The sequence below is a fragment of the Eleutherodactylus coqui genome, chromosome 2 (genome assembly GCF_035609145.1).
Source record: "Eleutherodactylus coqui strain aEleCoq1 chromosome 2, aEleCoq1.hap1, whole genome shotgun sequence".
Classification (NCBI taxonomy): domain Eukaryota; kingdom Metazoa; phylum Chordata; class Amphibia; order Anura; family Eleutherodactylidae; genus Eleutherodactylus; species Eleutherodactylus coqui.
In genome coordinates this window covers 233,863,741-233,881,387 of record NC_089838.1, presented here as the reverse complement: position 1 = coordinate 233,881,387, position 17,647 = coordinate 233,863,741, and the positions used below count along the sequence as shown (strand labels likewise).

Sequence of the window (17,647 nt, the reverse complement as noted above, 5' to 3'; positions counted from 1 at the left end):
CAGTCATATATCAATTTATTGCTGTGATTGCTACAGAATTAGTGCCAAAACCTTACAGTTTTTGTGAAACATCAACTAAACTATGAAAGTAAGTAGGAAAAAAAGACCTGCGCTCCTTAGGGAAAATATCCTCTGGTACCAAATAATAGATACAACCTCCGTTTATTTCGTACGACGCGTTTCGTCCTTAGGACTTTATCATTCTCCAAGATCCTGCCATTGTTGTTTTACGAAATCCGCAACATGAATGCTAATTGTGAATATAACCTAGCTTGGCCTTATTGAAATGTATGGAGCAGCATTGTACATGTGTGTGACCATTAATATGATGGACCCTGTTTTTGGGATTGGTGGGGGTTTCAGCAGTCTGATCCCCTCTAATCAACAAGTTATCCCTTACCCTATGGATAGGTGATAACTTGTTTTTAACATATACCCTTGCAGTGGCAAATTAATATATTTCAAGCATTCCTTAAAAGGGTATTCTCATTTTAGACATTCATGGCATATCCACAAGATATGTCATAAATATCTGACAGATGTGGGTTCCGGCTCTGGGACTCACCTCTGTTTACGCCTCTGGGTTCCAGCTCTGGTTCGTCTTCTGGGACCCACCTTCAGGGGATACCTACTGTATCTCCTGAAGGTGTGTCTCTCCCAACCCTATCCTGCCTGCTGAAACAACCAATGTGAATGGAAAGGTGACTGTGCATGTGCGGCTTTCTTCCATTCACATCTATGGGAGTTCCGCATACAGATAAGCACGCCGTATTATCATGTGTTTTATAATAAGTTGTAAAGCTATGCTCTCTTTGTTTATGTTTATTAGGGATGGGGGGCAGAACATACGCCTGGGGGCTTGTGCCTCTCATCTTTTAAGACCCTAGCAATGCCCCTGACAGAAAGTAGGCAGCTGTCATGTTGAAAATTGAAAACATTGATTTAGATGGATTCATTTTTGCAGGTAAATATACTTTAAGATACTTTAAACAACATTTAGATAATAAGTAAGTGCAGACATTGTGCTTTACGTTTTACATATAATGATATGCATTCATATGCATAGCTGCTTTCAAATATCTGCTAGCTTGCCATGAAAATAGATTTCTTGCTCTCAACTGTCAGATATGTGACCTAGCAGCTTAGCTCTACCCATTTATTACACCACTCTGTGGTATCTGGAATCTAGCAGAATTTTTCATTTATTTTCACAATGTAATATAATGTGAATAACGATGAACAAAAAATTATCTGGTAATTAAAGGGCCACTCTGGTGATTTTTTAAAATTCATTCATAATTAGAGTTGAGTGAACATACTCTGCTGAGCTTGATGCTCGTTTGAGTATTAGTGTACTCGATGGTGCTCGTCACTCGAACGAGCATCACGCCATGTTCGACCCTGCCCCAGTTTTTGGCTCCTCCCCGCTGTGACGTGCCTGTTTTAGCCCCTCCCCGCCGCAGCGCACACGTCAATGGCAATTTGTTTATGGGCTGGCAGGCAGGGGGGAGAGAGAGAGAGAGAGAACACGAACCAAGAAAAAAAGAAAGCTCGGGACCCGGTGTCCCACATACAATAATGCTTGAGTCTCCCATTGTAATCAATGGGGGTCGTTACTTGAGTAGAGCTCTTGAATTTTACGAAAAGCTCGTCTTGAATAAAGCGGACCCGAGCACTTGGGTGCTCACTCATCTCTATTCATAATTTAACCATCACCCCAGTATATATAAGTGAGCTAGTGTTACCTTGGTAAGTTATTTCATTCTTTCTGAAACTCTTGGCCTCTTTTTCCTCAGATGGTCTTGTGATCTCAGTTCTGACCAGCTCATATCTACTTGGGGGTTTTGTATTCATTTTCTAGTCAGATTCTCAGTTTGTGTGATGCTGTTACATTGATCTACCACTGAAACTGCCTGCAGGTGAATACAGGCACTCCTGTCACAGTTGCTGATGATGATCATACAGCTTCTGTCACACAGTTATAATGGAGGAGATCACAGCTCATTCTCCTAACAGTCTACTTATGGTCTGCAGCTTATTTAGGTGAATATGGAAAGTAATTACAATTAAACTGTGCCTTCCAGCAGGCAGAATGTTATAAGCTTAGCTAATGCTGAGCTGATGCATCATGGGATAGATGTGGAACTGAAAATAAAAAATATCAGCCTCCAAATGGTGCATGGAAAGTATCAGACAGGAAGCTGCACTTTATGGAGGTGACTGGAATACACAGAAGACACCTCCAAAATTTGAGAGGTAATCAGGTGAGAGGGGCAATGATGGAAAAATGCGTTTTTGCTGGAGTGGCCCTTTAAAAATTTGTACAATGTCAATAAATAAAAGTATTTAGAAAGCTACTCCTCATTGCACAGTATGTAGATTTTAATTGTAGAGTGTTCTTCACTATTGTTCACAAGAATGTTTTTCTTTAACCCATACACTCTCTGCAGTCTATGATATACTGTATATATATAACCCAACATATATATAAAACACTCTATAATACTTACTATAATAACACACTATAATATTTACTATCAATGTGTATATTAGGCTGTCAACTCACCAGAACTCCTTTTATCCATCCAAACTTTACGAATCCTCCCTTTTGTTGTTTTTCTTGATTCTGATCTTCATCGCCCAATGTACCTTCTCCATTGGAAATTGAGCCAGGAGTCATAGCAACATCCTATACAATTGAGAATAAAAATATCCTTAGTGTATTTACCTACTTCACGCTGAATACAAGTATCACTAGATTATAGTTACAAAGTTAGGTTGAGAATAAACTCAAGTTTCTCTCAAGTTGAAACTTTGTCAAACCCAACAGTTTCATTTAGAGGAAAATAACCCAAAACCAACTGATTGTTTTCCCTTGGATAAATTGTGATACAAATCCCCCATAGTTAAAATCATAATATTTGATTACTAATAAAAGTGACCTGAGAATAAGATTGTGGAAAATATGACATTTCTTGCTGTCCTCCAAATCCATTAGCAGGATTTTAGGCTAAATAATTAAGTTCTATAGAGCTATGATTGAATACTATACATCTTCATTAACCCTTTCCAATCCATTAATTTTTTTCTTATCCATTCTTCCCAGCTCCAAATAAATTGGAGCTATGGAGAATGGATGAGAAAAAATAAATTCCTTCCTTCACCCTCCTGATCTGAAAGAGTTCAGGAGGGTGCCGGTGGTCACATCACCGTTGGGGAAATGCGAAAGTATTACTTCCGCATTCTCCCTTCAGCCTCCCGACTCAGCGATCACGTGACAGCTGAAGGATGATTGTTAGGTGAGCATAAAATCCATCCTTCAGCCAGAGAGAAGATAACACAGACCACATGCTGTGATTGCTGTATTCTCCACAGGAGCTGCTGATTACATTGTATTCAGCAGAAGCCCCTTAACAGAACAAAAGATCTGTGTGTAGAGAACAGGCCACCTGCTGTTCCCTGCATATATGTGCTGGAGGCTCATTAACATGCAAATGAAGGTGATAAGCTGCTAATGGACATTAGTGTCCATTTGCAGTTTAAGCAAAACAGTCGCTCAAAACCTATCTTTTGAATGATTATATCCTTGCTTGTAAGTGGGCTCTTAACCTCTGTGGTTGGTTATCACCTTCCCTCCCCAGATTAATTTTTACCATGAACACACTTATGGATGCTAAGTATAATATTGTGTTGTTTTTTCTGTACCTTGCTGATACACTATCTGCATATTCAGTTTGCATCTTTTGATTATCCTTCTTGATACCTTGAATGTATTTTGATATCTTGCATGTTTATCTACTTTCTATCACTAAAGGTGGGTTCACACGAGCATGTTTTTGTGCGTACTTAGGTCCGTACATATGTGCGCACCTAGGTACGAGCAAAAACATGCGTGAACACAGCTGCGTCCTTGTTGTCAGCGGCTCCATTGAAAACAATGCTCTGCCGGCACCCCTGCATTCTTTTTTAGGGAAGAGCTTTACATGTAAGCCCTTCCCTGAAAAAGAAACATTTTAGTGTAAAAAAAAAAAAAACTTACCTTTCCGCCGCTGGCAGATGTTTCCTTCACCCCCGCTAGTTAAAAGAAATCCCTGCTGCTACATCTGCCACATCTGTGGCAGATGCAGCTGAGGAATTCTTCAATTCTCAACCACAGCTGTCACACAGCTACCGGCATCCCCATCCAGAATCCTGCTGCCGGCATCCCCATCAATGGCTTTTCAGGGAAGGGCTTCAGGCTTGGCCATGACTTCTGCCGCTTTTCTTTTTTTTATTTTCACTATTTTAAATGGCTTTTCAGGGAGGGGCTTATTAAGCCCTTCCCTGAAAAGCCATTGATGGCTGCCGGGGCTCAGCGGAGACTTCTGCTGCTGTCCCCGACTCTGTAGCATTGCTGAGCTATCAGCAGCTGGGGATTTAAACTCCCCGCCTGCTGGTAGCTCTGATTCAGCCAATCACAATCAGAGCTACCAGCAGGCAGGGATTTTAAATCCCCGCATGCTGATAGCTGAGAACTACAGAGACAGGGAAAGCGCCAGAAGTCGCGGATGAGCCCGGCAGCTGAAGGGAGGTGAGCATGCTTTTTTTTTTTTTTGACACTATTTTTTGGGGATTTGGCTTATGTTTAAAATCCAATGACGGGGATGCCGGCAGCAGGATTACCTACTGCAGCTGTCATGCGTGACAGCTGCGGTTGAGAATTGAATAATTCCTCTTCTGCATCTGCCACAGATGTAGCAGCAGGGAATTCTTTTAACTAGCGGAGTTGAAGGGGATGTGTTCTTCATACCCGCGGGGGTCACGGCAGCGGCGGAGAGGTATTTATGTCTTTTTACACTAAAATGTTTCTTTTTTAGGGAAGGGCTTATATGTAGAGCCCTTCCCTGAAAAAGAATGCGGGAGACAGCAGACCATTGTTTTTAATGGAGCCGCCGGCAGCAGCCGCGGCTTTATTGAAAACAATGCGTGCATTCCCAATGGTGCACGCATGTCCTATCTTTGCAGGCACGCACCTGCAAAGTACGGACATGTGCACACACCATTGGGAATGCATTGTTGTAAATACAAGCGTGTTTTTGTGCATGCATATGCACGCACAAAAATACGCTCGTGTGAACCCACCCTTAAAGTAAACTTCATATATATATTTTGCCTGTGTGTATGTGAACTCATTTATTCATGCTGTGGAACCCACCATGAAGCAGGGTTAAAACTTTGAAAAAGTCATTTTAGTTCATATTTCGCTTGGCATCAATGTTAAGGGGGAAGTCAGAGTTCATATCTATTGAATGTCATGGCCAGCCAAACTCTATAGTTTTGTTAAAAGGGTTATCCAGTTGTAAACCATTGATGGTATTTCCTCAGGATAAGCCAACAACAGTGGATGACTATGGGCAGAGGCGTAACTTTAAGCTCCTGGGCCCCAATGCAAAATCTGTAACAGGGCCCCCAACTATAATGCTTTATTCATAGTACTGGGCTCCCTATATGGAGAAGAGAGGCCTTATGGGCCCCTAAAGCTCCTAGGTCTCGGTACAACTGCATCCTCTGCATCCCCTATAGTTACACCCCTGGATGCGGGTCCTCGCTGGGCTGGAACTGATTTCTGCATACAGCTCCATTCTTACTGCAGCGGCCAGGCTTGGGAACTTTGTCTGTAATACCAAGCCTGGTCATTGCAGTAAGAACAGAGCTATCTGCTTCATGTAGGAGTCAGCTCACTACACAAGCACCCCCCCCCAGTGAACACCTGATCAGCAGGAATCGTGGGTGACAGAACCATCTACCATTGATGACCCATCCTAAGGACAGGCTATTAATAGCTTAAAACTGGACACTCATTTAACTATAAACTTTATATACTGTATTTTGTGGGTGTCTATATTATACATTTTAATTTATTAATGCTATATTACATGAAAGGTTATATGCCATATTATAAGTTACATATAGTGCTTTCATTACAGTCATTAACACTGTTGTCATGCATCAATGAGGTCCCAGGTTCAAATCCGAGCAATGCCAACATCTGCACATAGTTTGTATGCTCTTCGTATCTGTATGGGTTTCCTCCACATACTAATTGCCTTTAGTATGTGGATTTGAGATATGAAACTCTGACTATGTGTGCCATTAGGAATTGGGACTGATGTGAATAATGACAATCTTTGTACAGTGCTACAGAATACAAAGGGATAGATAACTAATAATGTTGCACAACATGGAGCGAAACAAATGTAAAAGTGTAATACAAAGATACAGATGTAGCAGTTGTTAAAGTGACGGTCGCATCAAAGTAACTTGATTTACAGCATTTTAGTATATTGAACACGTTAAATGGTTGCAGCACCTCTAAGTACAGAAGTACAACTGTCAATGCAACCAGTCTCAACTCTAGTAGTAGCAAGAGAAACAAAATATACCCACATGACCTTGTAGAGTATAACTATTATATGTATAGTTGTGATATCCGGGTCCTGCTAAGAAGTATTAGTGGGGAGACTGCACCATTTAGCGGCAAATGGTTATCTAAGCTGTTAATTGTAATATTTTTGTTAAGTATCAAGCCAGCTGATCGGACAGGTCACTTAATAGAGTGGGCATGCAGTTTTCGGCCATCCTGTTAGAGGTCAGGTGGCGCAAGTTGGAGCAAAGAGAAGATGTGTGGCATGTGCGTTCTGTAAGTTGAGTTTGGAAAATGCCCTACGGACTATTGGGGATGCACCACTGCATCAAGGGTTCATAATGCACTGCCCTGGTCTTGGTCGAAAGCTTACTGCGACCAGCTGCCTTAGCAAAACATCAACAAGCTTGTTTCTTGGTTCCATTTGTCCATTACTTTGAAAACCAGTCTTGTGATTTCGTAATAAAGTTGAGTTTGAGCAGCAAAATTGAGTCGAAAGTATGTCTGGATGGACTCAGGCAATTACCTCAGTCCCCCAAAAGAGACACAACCCCTGTTGCCAGCCCCTCATCTGATCACCTGTTTAGAGCCTTAAAATCTCACGGATTATATATTACGTTACATAGACTGTGGACCTAGGTGACTTTATTAAAATGTAGAGGAAATCGAAAAAGAGATTGAACTGAATTATTACCATGCAGAGCTATGAAATACTTGATAGACTGTACACTGTTTTGATAGCATTATGCTTCATTTCACAACGAAGTTAAAAACACGGCAAACAAAAATCTTTTCTCTGCAGGATATAAACTGGGTCGAAATAAATTAAAACACATGGACGGCAGCAGCCGCGGAATACAATGTAAAAGCAATTCTGCAAAAAGCAGAAAGATGATTTCTCTGTTTTAGAGTCTTGATGCAGACCATCTGACGGCATCCGTTTATTAATAGTATATACATTATGTATGCATGTATATATATAAATATCTAATATATATGCAGGGCCTAAAGAAGGTCAGTGGAGGATCCAGGACACAAAAATTGGTAAAGACACAATTGCGCTTTTTTGGTCACCCTGTTTTCAATAAAAAAATGCAATAAAAAGCAATAAAAAGTAGTATGTATTCCAAAATGGTACCGGCACAAACTTAAGGGAGTCCTGAAAACAATGAGCTCTCACACAACTACGTCAACGGAAAAATAAAAAAGTTATTGCGTGCAGAAGATGCAGCAGAAAATAATTTTAAAAAATTCCATGTCTTTGAAAAAAAATGCAAGTAGTACAAGCTAAAAAAAAAACTATTTACGTTTGGTATCGTAGTAATCGTACTGACCCATAGAATAAAGTTATCAGGTCCTTTTTGTTGCAGTTTGTGCGCCGTAGAAACAAGACACACCGAAAGATGACGGAATTTCATTTTTTTCCCATTTCTCTCTACTTAGAATTTTTAAAAAGTTTCTCAGTACATTATATGATACATTAAATAGTAACATTGAAAAATACAACTCGTCCCGCAAAAAACAAGCCCTCATACAGCCACGTTGATGGATAAATAAAGGAGTTAAGATTTTTTAAAAGGGGGGAGGAAAAAACTAAAATAGAAATAAGCAAAAAAGCTCTGTCACTAATTGGTTAACATGCCTGAACCTTTGCCAGCCTGAAGATAACTTCTACTGGATGTGTCTGGCATCAGCTTATCACTTTAATTCTATAAGCAAGAACGTTTGGCCACTGCATTTTGTCTAGATAGCCGTGCGGGAAGATAGGGCTTTGGAACTCAGAACAGGTTAAAAGGTGTTGCAACTCTTATGTCTTGCCACTGACGGTGCCTAGAAAGTGCTTGAAGGAACAGGAAGGTGCGGGACCTAGCTATTTGGAGGATTCTGAGCAGTTGCCCTCTTCCTCCCCATATTATCCAGCCTGTGTATGAATGGATCGCCTAAAACATGAAAAACAAAAGTAAACTGAATAACATGGGTTATCTTATTACAATGGCACCTGTCAAGGGGCGTGTTTCTTAGTAGCATGTAAACAGTCAGTTCTTAATGTTGATGCCTTTGAAGCAGGTAAAATTACCAAGCATGGCTATATGGCCAGATAACTGGATAAGAACATCTCCAAAGTGCCAGGTCTTTTGGCTGTTCCCAGTATACAGAGATTAGTACCTACCAAAGGTAAATCAGCGACAAGGTCATGGGCTCCTAAGGCTCACTGATGTGCTTGGGGAGCGAAGTCTAGCCTACCTGGTCTAATCCCATGGAAAAGCAACTGTAACACTAATTGCTGAAAAAGTTAATGCTAGCTATAGTAGAAAGTTGTCAGTACACCAGTGCATCACAACTTATTGTGTATGAAGCTGCGTAGCTGCAGACCACTGTCCAACTAAAAGAGCCTATAATCGAACATAAGCATGAGGTCTGGATCATAGAGCAAGGGTCTGATGAATCACATTTTTGTTTACATTATGTGGATGTTTAAGTGTGTGCTTATTTGGGGAAGAGATGGCATAGGGATGCACTACGGGAAGAAGACAAGCTGATGCAGGCAGTATGGTGCTCTGGGCAATGTTCTGCTGGGCATCCTCGGGACTTGGCATTTGTGTGGGTGTTATTTTAACATGTGCTGCCCACCTAAACATTGTTGAAGACAAATTACACCCTTTAATTGCAACAGTATTGCCTAATGGCAATGACCTCACTCAAGAGAATAATGCACCCTGCCATGCTGCAGAAATTGTTCGAGAATGGCTCGTGGCACATCAACACCAATTCAAGGTGTTGAATTGTCCTCCGAATTTGCCAGACCTTAATCTAATTGATTAATCTGGAAAACAAGTCTGATCTATGGAAACACCACATCACGATTTACAGGAATTAAAGGATCTGCTGCCAATGTCTTGGTGCCAGGCAGGTTTGCTATGTGTATGTTGTAAGCTTATATGGACAAGACTGTCTTTATACATTGTTATTCCTTGTGTATTAATAATGATCTACCATAGAAATGGGGATTCTTAATGTTTCAGGCTACCTTTAGTATAAGTATGCAATGCTTTGCTTTTTTTTTATTGATAGGGAAGTGGTGAACACGAAGCTATAAATATCAATGTGCACAAAGCATCCCAACCAATGAATATGCATATTTCTATTTGTAGCAAAAGCACAGAGCCAAATTTTAACCGATAAAGAAAAACCTTCAATTATTACCACCTGAAACCAGTTGATTCCTGCATGATCAGAATTAATGCATACTTTCACACCCCATTACCATAAATAACACTGCTTAATGTTCTGTTAATGTGCTCTAAATTCCTGTGTTTCCAGCTACAATTACTCATTTACCAGCTGAGTTGCCCTAAGAAATCTATAAGTCATAAAGCACGTAACCCTATGGATTCATCACCCCAGGGACAATAGAAGTAATTCTGTTAATTGCCCCATATACAGTTGTAGTTTAACATTCAGATGAACAATTAAATATATAAACAGCTTAAGCTAAAACAATTGGAACCACATGCTGTATATTTCATGAAAAATAACTTTCTTTGTGCTTTTGTTCCTGTGATTATTTTGCTGCAGATACTCATTAGAGCTGTAATTTCCAGCTGTAGATTGTTTCATGGCAAAAACATTTTGGCCAAATCAAGGCATGTGTGCAAAAATAAGTCCTTCCTTTATACTTTTCCTCCTGTTATTACTCACTCCTAGATAAATAAAATAAAGCATAGAAAAAATATATATGTGAGCCATATGGCTAATAGCATAGCTATAGTCTTCTCTGTAGGTTTTTGACCCTACTATCAAGTTCTAGTAAAGCTATAACATCAACTAGTTACTATAACATCCAGCTACCCAACAGTTGGAAAGCCACATACAGTTGCTCGAGCCAGTGGTTGGGGAAAGGGGGGTAAGGTACTCATTATTTGTATAGCGACCACTTATTCCTCTGCACTTTCAGGTAATTTATTTATTACTGGGTTCTCATTCAACCAACCTCGGAAGGATGGAAGGCTGAGTCAACCTTGAGCCGGCAACGTGAGCCATATGAACTTGCAACCTTCAGGTTGTGAGCAAGAGCTTAGGACTGCATACTGCTGCCTTAGCACTCTGCGCCACACAGGGAATACTATTATACAATACAGCAAATTAAGAAAATCAGAAATAAAAAAGGGAAAGAGCAGTTGGAAGAGTATAGGTGGTCCATTGCTGGTAACTGGGGTAAATGTTCCACCGTGAAGATCCCCTCATGTTGAAAAGGTTTCTAATTGTTATCAACTTGGGATCATTGTGAATGGACAAGTTTGTAACAAATCTCTTTGGAAAATTAAATAAACATATCAAAAAGTTGATTATGTAAGAAGATCCTGTTACACAATGTAGCTATACTCTCCATTTACCCTTTTATATTCTTAGCCCATGTTGGGTAAGGTATGAATTAAGCATGCAATCTCCAATGGATAAAATAAACGGCATTGCTTTTGGATCTTTAGAGATACCTCACAGCCTATCGGAAAAAAAAGAGTTGCCATTGATTTTTGAAAAAAAAAATTGTACAAAAATGTATATTCTAAGCAGCCGGAATGATTTTTCCCCCCATAAATGTCCCTTTAGAATTTAGTGTATAAAAAGTATCAAATGTGTATGTGGCCATTTGGCTCAGTTAGCTTGTTATGTGCTTGGCCTTGGTGTGAAAGCTACAGGAACTGGACTGTAAGTATAAATCTCTATCTTCAGACTGTGATGCAACTTGGTAAGTTGTTTGTAAATATTGTAGAATTTAGAAAAATAACCTTTTATCCTTCAAACAAAATAGTCTGAAGTTTACACCGAACGTAAAGTGCACTGTACGCAAAATTACAAAAAAATGTGATTTCCTTGCTCCGCCGGGGTCTATAATATTGAATGTCATTATTTATTAACACAAGTAAATGTACTGATTCCAGCTGACATATCTCTGTCCCCGCATCTCAGTATATGAAATAAGCCTCGGACAACATTCAATTTTGAAAAGATTTATTCACATAAACTAATCAACATTTGGGTGTTGTCAATCCAACTTCATCAGAACATGTCATCTTGGTGAAGATGGATCGACGCATTGACTTGTTCATTTCAGCATGTACCATTATGCAAATAATCCTCTTCTATATTTACAGGTGCTGCCAACCTGATTTTATTTATGGAAATTCATACAGCAATGGGTTCAATGTTCTCCTGTATGCACACAAGATTATACTATTCGCCCTTAATGTATGCCTAGAGTTTTTTCTTAATAAATGTCCTATGCCTACAGTAGATAGATGATTTGTTTTTTATTATTTAGAATTTTTTTTCTCAATTTTTTTTTTAATCCGGTTCCAGCTGAAAGTTTTCACACACAGGCTACTCAAAATGCAGCAACAAACTATTTTATGATAATGTATCCAAAACAGGAAATTGTATTGTTTATGCAGAGACTGCAAATAAACAGGAATGCCTGTTAAATGTATGAGAAGTCTCTAGGGGCATAGGGAAACAGCAAAGGTGTTTTCTTTATATGTGTTACTCGAGTCAAGTTATTATCATGGCATACGATAGTCATTCCTTCTATCCATACTCAAATTTTTACTGTATGTATTGCTAACCTCAGTCAATTGAAATTTAGCATTGTTGTATCAGCTGAACTAATGTTTTACTAGTTGAGCCCCAATCTGTTAGTATGGTATTTTTGATGGGATCAAAGTCAAGCTTAACATCTGAAGTGACATCTAATTTTTATGAACCAGTTTTTACACCACAGCATTGGACTGGAAGGGAGGGAATAGCCGTTGGGTTATACTGATAGTTTTCTCTACAATAGATGTGGAATATAGGGATAAGGAAGTGTTAATCTGTCCTGGTCATGAACCCTTTAATTAGGTCATTTTGGGCTCAAAGACGAAACATTATTTTTTTTTCATCTTGGCATTCCAGATTGCATAACATTTTTCATGTGGCACAGAGTGTTAAGGCAGCAGAATGCAGTCCTAAACTCTCGCTCACGACCTGAAGGTTGCGGGTTCAATCTCCACGTGGTTCAGGTAGCCGGATCAAGGTTGACTCAGCCTTCCATCCTTCCGAGGTCAGTAAAATGAGTACCCAGCTTTGGTGAGGGTTATAATAAATAAATTACCTGAAAGCGCTGCGGAATAAGTTTGCACTAGACAAATAATAAGTCTCTTCCCCTTTGTTTCAACTCAGCTGAATGTTGTCTTGTTTTTTGCCGGATATTTTATATTTTCCATTATGGGATATAAATGTGAAAGTGTTTCATTTTTGTTAATTTAATTTGGGAGTAAAAATTAAAAGAAATAGTTCCTGTGTCTGGTTTTCTTTTATCCAGTACATTGATGACGTGAAATGAAACGTATATATTTAAAATATAGCTGTTACATAGGTACGGGTGCGAAATATGTAGGGGTTATTTTATGCTAATAAAATAAAGGGTTTTAATAAAAATCTGGACATATATATGCTATGCCAGCAGGCTTAACAGTTGATTGTAGGGCCCCTGACAGTGGTGCAATGCATCACCTTCTCTTTAATTACCAGGGAGGTATTCTAGAGAAAAGTTTCAGATGTAAAATCTAGAAAATATATACGTGCCTTTTCTAGTTCACTACATTTAAATTCTGGGCGAGCTGAATGAACGACAATCAGAAATCAGCAGCTCATTGGACTTTGCAGGACAAGTTATAGATATATTAAATTAGGTTCACACAGATCCATTGCATGAATGGTCAGGTTGTGTGAATTAAAGGATCACTTGATGTTATTGCCTTAGGCCCATTTACACATAATGATTATTGTGATTATTTGACTAAAATGAGTGAATAGTTTATTTATGTAAATAGGATGAAAAGACTGACAATAAATGACAAAATAATAGTTTCTCACACATCAAACTGATTGTTCATTCGTAAAGATGAATGAATAATAAAAAATGATCTTTGCATGTACAAATCGAGCTTATAAATGGCTGTCTTCCAACTTGTTACTATGGCGTTGTAATTCTACAACAATTAAAGGGCTTTCTCACCTTTAGAAGTGATGACATATCGCTAGGATTTGCTATTATTCTGTGACTGGTTGAGGTCCAACTGCTAGGACGCCCACCAATCTTCAGAATGAAAGTGCCACAGTGCAATTAAACGGACACTAACTTTTCACACAGTTTAACACTATTCATCTAACAGCCTACGTGTGTATCATCAATCTTTCAATAAACGTTTATTATATTTTTTTTTGTTTTGCCACCGAAAATCAAGTTTGAAGTGCCCACCACTAAGGGTCTTCCTTCCAGCAGTTTTGCAATCCATTGCCTGTCGTTACGCATTTGGCTTCTTTAGTAATAGAGACATGGGGACACTGCTAGTTACTAGATGCTACAGAGGGGTGAGCATTCAGATGCTGCCTTGCAGCTGATTGGAGCAGGGCTATCCAAGAGCATGTGGTAGAGGATGTCCTCTCCAGTACAGCCCTGGAAGAATGGCTGCTTAGGACATGCTTCCACCTGTAAGTGTGTTGCCAGCCAATAATTGAAAAACCTACATGGAAAAATGAATTGATAGATTCCAAACTGGGTGTAAAAAGCAGTAAAGCAGCAGCCAATAAAGTCCTGGACTGCTTCTGAAAGTTTTTTGAGAACTCAGAGATGCTTTAACTTCTGTGGTTCCTTTACAGATTTTCCCTGTTCAGCAGGCTCCCATTCACCCACTGTGCTGGTAAAGACATAGTATTGGTACAGCCAGAGGCGTAACTTGAAGCTTCTGGGCCACAATACAAAACCTGTAACAGGGCCCCCAACTATAAAGTTTTATTCATAGTACTGGGTTCCCTATATGGAGAAGAGAGGCCTTATGGGCCCCCTAAGGCTCCTGGACCCATCCCCTGCATCCCCTATAATTACACCAGTGGGTAAAGCCATAAACATTCAGTTTCTGGACACTTTACAAGTCACTTTTCTCTATTATCTAAGAAAATTGCTACATGTAAATGAACCTTCCTGGAAATCTAGAAATACATGTACTGATTAATCTGAATGCATTGAACACGTATTATGACAACAGTTACCATATATATTGTATTATTTCATTTTTTCCGGATGCAGTGGTCAGAACAAAGTAACAGGCGTACCGCTCATGTACTTTATTGTGCTACCACTTATCTCTCATAATAGGAAATGTCTGGAACTATTTAACTTGTCCCCAGAGTAATCATTTCATACCACTTAGATACTGTTGGGCCTATTTTGCAATAAGGAAAACAAGAAAGACAAAAAACAGAGCACTTACTACTTGACTTACCTTTGACAGCTGCTCATGGATTTCTGCCAAACTCGGTCGTGTTTTCTTGGCTCCAGAGACACTGCCAGTGTTTCTATAATAATCAATCTTAGGAACAGCATCTATGGTGTTGTGACCAAATGTTTTCATGTAATATGTGTTACTGTGAGTGTCATAAGGATGGAAACTTCCTTCAGTCTTAATAGTATCTCCATTGTGCAGGATGTTGTTGAACATCTCCCTATTCCCAGGCCCATAATTCATTCTAAGCCTGTCTTCACTGGCAAAAGATGTCTCTTCATACTGTGGAGGGTCTTTATCGCCTTCACAGGTGGGATTATCATATCCCTCACTAACTGTATTGACTTGAAAACGTGTTGGGCTGAGGGGAGCTGTGTCTGAAAATGAATGTGGAGAATTATTCATTGTAAGTGATACTGTGTCACTATAGTATACTAACTAGTGAATGCACTGTGCTAAGACTCCAGAACGTTCACTGTGGTATTATTTCATTAAGTTCATTATTTCAGTACAAAGCATGTATATATTCTTTGGTGTCCTTCTTCAGCTTCCTCCAAGTCTAGAAAAGAAACGAAAACTCAATTAAAAAACTTTTTTTATCAATAATTTTTATAATTTAGGAGGAGAGGGTGCGTTGGAGTTTTCTATATTTTGGTCATCTTTTTAGCAGTAGTCTTACTCTTAGATTCGGCTTCTTATATATCATTATGAGAAACAAGCATCAGAAAATCAAAGTGCAATTTATTTAACTAAAATGACTTTTTACGCTGAAAGATCTCTTTAAGTACTGCCCATTAGGGGTCTCCCTTCCTTCTAACTTGCTCAGGGGTGAGAGTCATATTGCTTATTGAAGTATATGAGGGCAGAGAAGAGGAGGAGAAAGAGGGGAGAAGCAGAAGGGCTTCTAGATCTAATGGTGAGTTATTTAACACTATAATAAATTACATAAATAGTACATAATAGTAAATGAGTAATTTACTACTACTTATGCACATCTGCACTGCTCAGTACTGCTGTACACTTTCCTTTGTTATGAGGTTCAGTCTTTGCATGTTACAGACAGAAAGCAGAATCTGCAGTTCTCTATGCACAGTTTATAGGAGACAGCATAACCGCTAAGATTCCTCCCACCAGTTATGAGAGAACTGAGAATCAAATATACAGAGTGCAGAGGGGGGAATTAAGGTAAATGAAAATACAAGTCATATAATGACCAGGAATAGTGTTATTTCTTATGTACACACACAGCAACCTATTCTAAAATGTCATCTGAAAAAGTCAAGTACGCTTTACACTTAAAAAAAAAACTTCTTTTAAGACTTTATCATGTAGAATCTTTATCCCATCACATCAATATGGTCCACTAGTTTCACACTTACTTTACCAGGGAAGCTGGTTTCTCCTGAGTAATATAGTTTGCTCTGCCAAGTAGAGCAGGGGAGGGAAATGGATGATTCCTTTGAGCATATTCTTGGCTCTAGTCCATTCAACCACTTACTCTACATACTTAGCTAAATATGTGATTTCTAAACTAATCTTTGTGCCTTTTCGATTTAAAAAAAAAATCATTCAATGCAATAAATGGTTGACACTGTCTCTCATGCTTAAATTACAATACTACTTTTTGGCGAGTTTTGCAAGAATACTATGTAAAATCCGATATATCATACTGGTCATTTTACAAAGTTAACTAATAGTTTTTATGCAAGGACCATGTGAGAAAGACTACTAATCAAGATTACATCTAAATCATTTTACAATTATACTAGAGCTACAAGGTAAGAATAGTGTCATAAGCAGCTATACTGACAATGTAAGGTGCACCTCATATTTTAGATACCCGAGTAAATATGGAGGTATCCCGACATTATGAATATTTTCGTAATGTACTTTATTTAGCAGATGCTTTTGTTCTAAGCATGAAAAATCTTGACCTAGAAGAGTGCATCATTGTAATGCTAACCCTTTAAACAGTTCTTAATGTCAACCATAATGTAGCTAATTTTATACATATTTGATTAGATTGATGGTTGAGCAATGGTTGATTGGATGATCGTCTGGTGGATGATCGCTTTGCAGATGCAACCCTACATATTTTAGTCCATATTGACTGTTACAGGCATTTAAAATAAACATATATGTTCAATAGCAATGGCCGATAGAGAAATGATCTTTCTAAGAGTGTTCTGGGAATTTTTTTTTTAGGAAAGTTCCTTTTTTTAAAAAATTCGCATGAAACTTCCTTCATCCATTAAAGATCTTTGTCTGACTATAAGGCAAAAATTTCAAACGCAGCCAACTTCCTTTCATCCAATGACAATCTGCTATCGGTCCACCTCAAAGATAGCTTGTTGTTAAATTTCACCCATACATTTGTTATGAGTGTCATCATCCATTTTCATCCACTTCAGTATAAGGCTGTATTTACACGGATGAGAGAAATGCACGAGTTCTGTGCGATTGTAAAACACACAAAATTTGTGCGTTGTAATGATGCATTATTTACAATGGGTTAATTTACATGAGTGATTTTCCGCTCGAACCATTAGTGAGAGATAAAAATTGCAACACTTCCTCCCTTTTGGGCGATATCATCCATTATTTTCTATTTAGCTAAAAAAAGTTATGAAATTGCACTCACAGGTAGATGTGATTCCCATGCAAGTGTGATACAACTTTTTATTTTTCCAATACAGTCCTTATGTTTGCTATTAGCATCTTATAACATGAAACAAATAACTGGTTTACACAGAGAAAAAGTTCAAGCAGCTAACTTTCTGCATTCTGCCTAAAGGGCGGTAATAGATGGCATTATGGCCTCACCATAACGCAGTATATTATATATGCAGAGCTCTGTTTTGAATGTCCAATATTGTACATTTGATGAACGTATTCTATTATATTATGGAAGTAAATGATACCA

At 38.7% G+C, this 17,647-nt stretch overlaps 1 protein-coding gene across 1 annotated transcript in view; it reads right to left on the bottom strand.

Moving 5' to 3' along the window:
- Positions 1–15,129, bottom strand: part of SLC12A1 (solute carrier family 12 member 1) — a 136,633-nt gene extending 121,504 nt beyond the window's left edge. The window contains exons 1-2 of the mRNA XM_066589972.1: positions 14,725–15,129; positions 2,567–2,689 (exon numbers count right to left, since the gene is read on the bottom strand). Coding sequence (XP_066446069.1) covers positions 2,567–2,689; positions 14,725–15,129 — 528 coding nt within the window. The remainder of the gene's footprint in view (positions 1–2,566; positions 2,690–14,724) is intronic.
- Positions 15,130–17,647: the final 2,518 nt, after the last annotated feature.